Source organism: Orbicella franksi, chromosome 12 (assembly GCF_964199315.1).
Source record: "Orbicella franksi chromosome 12, jaOrbFran1.1, whole genome shotgun sequence".
Lineage (NCBI taxonomy): Eukaryota > Metazoa > Cnidaria > Anthozoa > Scleractinia > Merulinidae > Orbicella > Orbicella franksi.
In genome coordinates this window covers 18,800,240-18,808,761 of record NC_138156.1, presented here as the reverse complement: position 1 = coordinate 18,808,761, position 8,522 = coordinate 18,800,240, and the positions used below count along the sequence as shown (strand labels likewise).

Genomic DNA, 8,522 nt, shown 5'->3' with positions numbered 1-8,522 from the left:
GACTACCGAGAATAGAAAGCAGCTCATCATCGGAGATGAAGAAGAATCTCGGGAAGGCGTTCCTCTTGGAGTCCAAGTAATCATTCAAACTCTTCTGACACTTTTCCAAGCCGGCGACTAACATCTGAAGCTGTTCCAGACGACTGGCGGCGTGACAAGCTTCTAACACTTTGGGATTTTTCGCGGTGTCGCTCATGATCTGAAGAAAAAGGTGCAGATGTATTGAAGGATCTACGTCACGGTTTGTGCATTTTGAAAAGTTAGGCCTAAATTTTTCAAGTTCGTCGTTCGTAATCCGTGTTAATCTTCTCCATCCTTGACCATCCTTGTTCCTTTATGGTTTATTATCTCTTTGGTGTTTTTCCATCTTAGTAAACTAATACAAGTGAATATATGAAAGATCATATATTTGAACTACGGAGAAAGATATGAACACAGTACTGATCATCGCAGTTATGCACACAACTTAAGCAATTGTGAAATTAAAGCCTGAAAAAAATTCACGCCTGAACGGGATTCGAACTCATGACCTCTGTGATACCGGTGCAGTGCTCTACCAACTGAGCTATCAAGCTATCTGGGAGCTGGTCATTTAGTGAGTTCTTCATATTAAGAACTCACAAAGTGATCAGGAAGAATTGTTCTTTCTTTTGCCAATATCTCAGTTAGGCATTTCTTCCAAGAATACGTGCCATAGTATCAGAGGTTACAAACCTTCTTGAACGTTTTGTCAATGTCGTCAAATTTCTTGGCCTCTTCTGGCAGCTGTGCTCGGATATCACCTCCAATAAAGATACTTTCCAGGTACATCCACTTTCTTTGTACAACCATCCACACCTACGTTACATAACATTGCATTGCTATTAGAAGTTTTCTTTTTTCCCGCATGGTACATATAAATGTTGTTGTTATTTTTGTTTCTAATGAAATAAAAATGGCTGCCAAATAAATGGGCATCTTATCTAGATATCACGCAGACCAAATTTCATTGTGCTTTGAGATGTTTCTGCATTTGGTATTTAGTAATTTGGAGTTTATAGCGACGAGCTTTACCCTTATTCGTTTTAGCCAAGCACTCAATAAAGAAGGTAGCATAGCCAGGGCAGCCCTTGAGTGGAATCCACATCCACAAGGTAAACGAAGGCGGGAGAGGCCCATGCAGTCATGGAGGCGCACTCGTATGGTAGAGTTTAAAGAAAACAGCTAAGCTGCTGCTAAGAAAACAGCTTAAAACAGGACTACATGGAAAGCGATGGTGTTGGACTATTGTTCCACAAGCAGCTAGGAAGTAAAAGACTGAATAAACGTCTGCCAATAAATTGAACATCTAGCTCTAAGACTGCAATACCCCGAAACAAACTTGTCTGTGGTAAGAAATCCAAATAAGTGATAGTTCTTACAGGAAGCAGAAAAGTTCTCAGAAAATATGCAGTCTTACGATTCGCTCGGTGAGCGGGCAAGACGAACGAAATCCTGCGCTGTGATTGGCTACGCAAGCGGGCAAGATGGCGCTATCTTGCCCGCTCGGGACTACCCGCTGTGTCCCGCAAGAAAAATATTCCCGAAAGCCACATAATAAATCCATTATTGACCAACCTTGTTCAGGCAAGATGGCTTGATATTAGCCTCGTTCTTTTTTTTGCGAGTTTCTAGACTTCGACTCCGTCTCGGTCCACAAACACGCAAAAAAAAAGAACTTAGCCACTATCCAGTCATGTTGTCCTCACGCCTGGTCAATAACCCAGATTTATTATATGGCTAGCTCCGTAAGCGGGCAAGATGAATCAAATCCTGCGCTGTGATTGGCTACCCGAGCAGGCAAGATGGAGCTATCTTGCCCGCTCGGGACTACCCGCCGTGTCCCGTAAGAGAAATTTCCCTGAAAGCCATATAATAAATCCTTTATTGACCAAGCTTGTTCGGCCAAGATGGCTGGATATTGGCCTTGTTCTTTTTTTGCGAGTTCATGGAACTCGACTCCGTCTCGGTCCATAAACACGCAAAAAAAGAACTTGGCCAATATCCAGCCATCTTAACCTCACACTTGGTCAATAACCCATACATCCTCACCTCGACCACTTCACCAATGTGTGACAAACTCTTCTCCCATTTGTTAACCGTTTCCAAGAAAGGCCCAACAAACCGAGATGCAGACATGCTCTGAAGATTCATAGCATTATCGTCCAGAATCTGCAGAATTTCGTCCACAGCACCCAAAATGAACCCTCTCTCCTGTGTTCCCTTCATAAATTTAGACACAGTGAATTTCATGGCTCCCCAGGTATCCCCGACTTCACTGATGCCTTTTTCGATCCCGAGTTCCTTTGTGGCACTGGCCGTGATGTCACCGATTACATCCTGGAACTTGTGTAACTCCATAGCGAACATGTTCTGGAGTGTGAAGGTGTCGGGATTCAGGTCGAACTTCATTCCCGTCATTTCCATGAGCTTCTTCCAATGGCTGTTTGAAAGTGTAATCACAAGATTTATACGTCATTTAACAGTAATGAACTGTCTTCTCCGGAAGGTACACAAAGGTTGACATCATCATAAGTAACTCTTTCATTTTTTTCACCTCATGGTATGACGTAAGTCATGCTATGAGGTTTAGGAATGGACCTCAAATTCACTCCCTCCCTCCCTCCCTCACTCCATTCTGTTATACAATTAATTTATGCATTAAACCTGGATTAAACACGTTTTCCACTACCTCCCCTCCAAAGGCAACCAAAGTAGGTGAAAGAGTGCGCTAAAAATACAAACATAATACCATGAGGTAGCTCTAATGAGCATTTGATTTTACTTTCCTTTTAACCCTTTACACCAGCCAGTCTTAAGCTAGCCAGTCAATAGCTAGTCTTTTTCTCTAAATATTTCACTTGCAAAAAGACTAGACAACTGTAACACATAAAAGTACCACTCAATAGCTTTCATTTGAATTGTCACACATTAGGGTTTCTACCATAAGATTAAAAGTCTAAAACAACTTGTATGCCCTGACAAACAATACCACATGAAAGTACTGCTGAACCGCTTTCTTTAAATGACCACACTTATTACATCATCAAAGTTTAGGGATAAAAAGAGAGAAGCGTAATAAAATTCAGGCCTGAGAACCTTTTCAAAACTACGTTTAACCTACCGTTCTCTTAGAGCCTCGTTCTTCAAATCAGAGAAGAGCGGTATAGAGTTCTTAAATTCCTTCATTTTCTCTTCCAAGACGTGACATAGCGGTAAAGCTTTGACCTCCCGTGGAAGTCTCTTGAGCTGTTTGATGAAGCCATCAATACCGTCTGATAACACGGACACATCAAGGTTGGCCCACAGTGTGTTGGCCCACTCATCACGAGCCGCCTGTTAAAGAAGTTCAAATTCAAACTTACTGTTATTAGAAATTTTCACAAATCAAGTTTTCGCATTGAAAAAATCACGAAAATTTTACAAGGAATCCACCAGACGTTCGAGTAACAAGCGGACAAAAACCTTTGTACCAAGATTATTTGCATCATATTGCAAACTTCTGTGTGACTGTTTTAAATAATATTCTTCTCAAAAGAAATCAGTTCTAACAACACCAAATGTCGAAAACAAATTTTGAAGTTCATATGAAACACTTGAAGACTTGAAAATACTGGTGAAATGAAACTGATAATGAAATTTGACCGATGCGTTTGCACAATTTCTCTGAACTTTGAAATTATTTTCTCGAGTTCCTATGGTTAATTCCACAAAAACCAACATTTCCAAATTTCAATTCGACCAGGATAGCGGACCCGCATGAAAACCAGCTAAGGCTGATGTGACTTCCTCTCTAAACATTGTAATCTAATCTAATCTGATCAACATTATATTTTTTGAAAACTTGACTTGCCTTTTGATTTTCATAAATAGAGAAGATCTGATCTAGTCCCTTCAATTCTTTCTCCATGTCAAGCAGCTCAGGGTACAAGGTGATGGAAAGACCGAACAGCTTCTCAGCATTAGCCAACTCTTGACGCTCCTTTTCAAAATTACTGAACTCCTCTTTGAATCTCTTCAGAAGTTCCACACCTGACGGGAAACACAGCAGTGGAATTTAGTTCCATTCAATCTAGTGCGGTGGCCTCATGTTGGCGCTCGACTCCGGAACAAGAGGTCCGGATTCGAGCCCTGACCGGGGGGCATTGTTTTGTAGTCTTGGGCAAGACACTTTACTCTCACAGTGCCTCTCTCCACCCAGGTGTATAAATGGGTACCGGCGAACTTAATGCTGGGGGTAACCCTGCGATGGACTAGCATCTCATCCAGGGGGGAGTAGAAATACTCCTAGTCGCTTCATGCTATACTGAAACCGGGATAAGCTTCGGCCTGATGGGTCACTTGGCTGGTATGCAGACTTAACTTACCAATCAAACTCTCTTACAAATGCTAGTTACATATGTTGCATGATTCAACTGCACGTGTTGAAAACTAAGTTTTACCCACTTTTGTAATATCTGTCAAAAAAACTAGTTTTCTATTTTTCCGAGAAGAACTCCCATTTGATTTTGTGAACTCCACAATACGGGCAAAGCAACGTTTAAAACGTAATGTTAGAGCAGTTTTCAATTGAGTGTCGTAAAACCAAACCCAAAGAAATGACTCTAGCCAATCAGAGAGGACACAAACGATCCAGTGAACCAATCAAAACTCAAAGCATTTACATGTAGCTGACGTGAAGCGCGGGCAAACGTGTGTGAGTTACGAATGGTTTTGGTATAACTTCTGATTGGATGAAAAATTGGCGCGAGTTTTTTGAGCCAATCACGTAGCGTAGTAAGGGAAAAACCAATTACTTGTCGACACTCAATGAAAATTGCTCCAAAAGGCAGTCACAAGTCTTGTCTATGGCTCAGCACTGTAGAGAGTATATCAGCAACAAACCACAAGCTTTACAACTTTTGAGGATATACATTGTTTATCGTGACTATTTCATGTCATATCATTTTGTGTGGTAAATGTTAGCAGAAAGTGTAACAGTAGTGAGTATACCTGCATCCAGGTCAACACCAATTGAGCAAGGACCTTCATTGATAAAGCTTTCTTTGAACTTAGAGATGTCTTTGGAGAAATCAGACACTTGATCTTGCGTTATCTGGATAAAACAAGTTGTTCAGAAAGTTAGTTTTTCATGCTTCTCAAACCAAACAAATAAACAACAAAAAAGCAAGATAACACTAACACGTTCTTCCTTTAAGCTAAGAGAGAATATAGTAGTTTAGAGGCTTTCATTCAACATTCAATAATAGTGATCTTTGTTATTGGCAGTCCACAAAAATGCAGTGCGATATATATAGACTGCGGCTCGAAGATAATGAATTTTATTTTCGGGTGGTGTAACAATGTTTTACGAACGAGCACAGCGATTGAGCAAAATAGTGTTTTAACACGGGCAAATAAAATTCGTATCTTCGAGATGGATGCAGTTTCTTATGAAATTTAATATTTTCCGGTAAAGCACTCCTATCTATAATTATAATAAGTCTGTATTTTCCATCAGTTTGAAGGGGTAAACAAAAAGACAATTCACCATCTTGAGATCTGCTAATCATTCTTAAGCTTGCGTATAACCACCTAAAGCTATACTAAACACAATGTCAAGTACTCACTTCTGTGAATTTCTTCTTTACAGAGACCAGACTAGCGTCAACTCTGCGAGATTCCATGAAAAGATCATCCCAGGCTTGAGTGATATTGGTTGATAACTCCAACTCGCTCTCAGGAACCTTTCAATGGAAAACAAACCAAACATTAGTTTACACGTAAGTGGCCTGTTTACAGCCTTGCTAAACGCTCGTAGTAGCAATCATAAAGTTTCTGGTAAGTGGTTGTGAATGCCGAAAGGTATTGCTGTATTAAGACGGAGTCCACCAGCCGTTCGAGTAACAAGAGAACAGAAACTTTGTACCGATACTATTAACATCGTATTACAAACTTCTGTGCGACTCTTTTGAATATCTTCTCACAAGAAAAAAAAATCATTTCTAACAACACCAAAATTTGGTGTTGTTAGAAATGATTTTTTTTTTCTTGTGAGAAGAAAATGAGTTCACATGAAACACTTGAAAGTACTGGTGAAATGACAGTGATGATGAAAGTTCACCTGTGTTTGCGCAATTTCTCTTAACTCTGAAATTTATTTTCTCGAGTTCCCTCAGGAAATTGTTTCTGGTGTTATTTCTGGCAACTATTTACATCTTTAGCTTGAAAGGAAAATGTGAAAAGGACTGTAAAATACCTAAAATTATTCTGGTACAAGGATTTTGTCCACTAAAAACTGAAATTACTTGATTTCCTATCAGATTTCTAATTGCCTGTAGAAGCAATCAGAAAGTTTCTCAACTCCGGCATTAGTCTAAATTATGGCAACCATTTGACTGCAAATATCAACAAGATCCCAAGTAAAAAGCCAGGGGTAGGGCACAAGAAAGGATTGACTGGATGAGGGAGGGAGGGGTCCAGCATTGTACGGCTCCTTGCGCGGAGAGAACTAACTATGAGTAAGCAGGTACATGGTTAAATGTCGAAACATTTCTGGCCCTCTCTGGGCATGTGCTTGGAAAAGGCACAGAGTGTGGACCACAAGAAAGTTCCTCCTCCAGTTAATATACCCGTCGCACATGGAATTGTTTCTTCTCCTACCTCAATATCGTACATGAGCAATGTTCGGTATCTTTCTTGTAAGTCAACGTAACGAAGCTCCACATCCAGGGATTTGTCTCTGATGTCTGCGATCACACGCAGGACAAATTTCAAGTCTTCTAGTGTGTCTGGGGGCCGCTTGAGATCATCTGTTAAACCCTGCAAGTAATAACCGACAGATGTTACTTAAAAGAGCTAATTCACGATTTGAGCATCTTGAAAAGTGTATCCTAAATCTTTCAAGTTCGTCGTTTGCAATCTGCGTTAATCTTCTCCATTCTTTACCATCCTTGTTCCATAATGGTTTATTATTATCTCTTTAGTGTTTTTCTATCTTAATAAATTACTATTTTTAGGATTTCTTTGATTAAAAGGTAATTTTGTGTGCGGCCAAAATAACTGGAAATGCCTTGACTGAACTCCTTTAATTCATGCTAAGAATAGTCGAAGAACATCACATTCACTTCCAAGAAAGACCAGACCACGAATCCTTACACATGATTTGTGTCAAACCCAACATGGTCTACAAACAAGATCTTCACAACTGAAAGCTAAGTCAATTTAGTGCTCTGTCGTGATGTCGGATCAAAATGTAAAATTATGCAGACAATTTCACAAATTTAGTAGGACAATATCCGATGACCGTCTTTTATTTCCAGTACCATAGGGGGGGGGGGGGGGGGGGCGGGCTAGAAGGCCGTTGCATATTCTGCAGTACTCCACATAAACTTCCAGTGTTCATCACGGCTTTTAGGTTTTCCCGACTGCAGCTTGATTCAGGCAATATACTTTCAGCTCAGGGCATATTTTACAACAGTTTGATCCAGCGTGATTGACAAACCAAGTTCGACTTTTTATAGTTGATTTGAGTTTTCTTTCTATACCCACTAGCCTCAAGGCTCTTATGTATACTGAAAATTAACACCCTCTTTAAATAACTGAATTTTTCATAGTATGCCACTCGAAACGATGACATGCATGTAACTAGTTTACAAGTAATGTACCTCAATTTCTCCTTTAAGCGCATTCAGATCTTCTCTTGCCGATTCGTTCAAAAACTTGCCCAGTTCCTTGACCCAGGCTCTCGCATTTGCCTGAATGGTTGAAGCCAGTGGGTCCAGGTTTAGACGAACAAAATCCACATCTTTAGTCATCACCTGGTTTCCAACCTGATAAACATAACAAAACTTTTCAACTTACGTTTTCTTAGCCATAGCAATTGGTAAAAGAGCCTAAACTAGCTTACCAACCACAGAAGCTTAAGGCTCTTTCGATAAGTTACGTCGGTTATGGCTAGAGTTAGGGCAAAACACAATATTCCCTCTCAAAGAAAAGAAAAACTACGACTTTATGACTTCAGAATGCCAAAGACTACGAGCAGTCCCTTCTTTCTATTAGCTTGCCAAGGAAGAAGCGAAAAGAGCGTTTTGTTAGCAATCTCGCTTAACCATTTTTCCTGTCGCTTTTTCCACTTATTGTTCGATAATCTAATGGTAAACATGGAAAAGACAGACTGACTAATCTGACCGACTCTCGTGGTCTAAGAGAGATAAACGGGTGCAACTGGATATCTTGTTATTCTTTGCTGTTAAGGTGAATGCATGCAATACAGACAATTTAGTATAATATCGTTAGTATGCAAGCCTAAAACGCCCCACCAGTCATGGCAAAAGGATTATCTTCTTACCTCAATAACCAGATTTGAGTAGAACTGAAGCTTTTCATCGTATGCAATACACGTCGGCTTCTTCTGCGCAAACTTCTCCACCATGTTACTCTGTTCAAAAAGCAAGCAAATTACAGTAAAAACCCGGGTGTAAGAAGTTAGAACCTACATTTTTTGAAGTCTGGCAAGATAGGTT

At 40.1% G+C, this 8,522-nt stretch overlaps 1 protein-coding gene across 1 annotated transcript in view; it reads right to left on the bottom strand.

The window, feature by feature from the left end:
* The window catches only part of LOC145463938 (dynein axonemal heavy chain 10-like), a 57,134-nt gene that overhangs the window by 35,037 nt on the left and 13,575 nt on the right, over positions 1-8,522 (bottom strand). The window contains exons 15-24 of the mRNA XM_081447732.1: positions 8,348-8,437; positions 7,665-7,829; positions 6,661-6,819; positions 5,628-5,744; positions 5,011-5,113; positions 3,872-4,050; positions 3,143-3,354; positions 2,071-2,461; positions 715-837; positions 1-199 (exon numbers count right to left, since the gene is read on the bottom strand). The exon at positions 1-199 is cut by the window's left edge and continues 35 nt beyond it. Coding sequence (XP_081303858.1) covers positions 1-199; positions 715-837; positions 2,071-2,461; positions 3,143-3,354; positions 3,872-4,050; positions 5,011-5,113; positions 5,628-5,744; positions 6,661-6,819; positions 7,665-7,829; positions 8,348-8,437 — 1,738 coding nt within the window. The remainder of the gene's footprint in view (positions 200-714; positions 838-2,070; positions 2,462-3,142; positions 3,355-3,871; positions 4,051-5,010; positions 5,114-5,627; positions 5,745-6,660; positions 6,820-7,664; positions 7,830-8,347; positions 8,438-8,522) is intronic.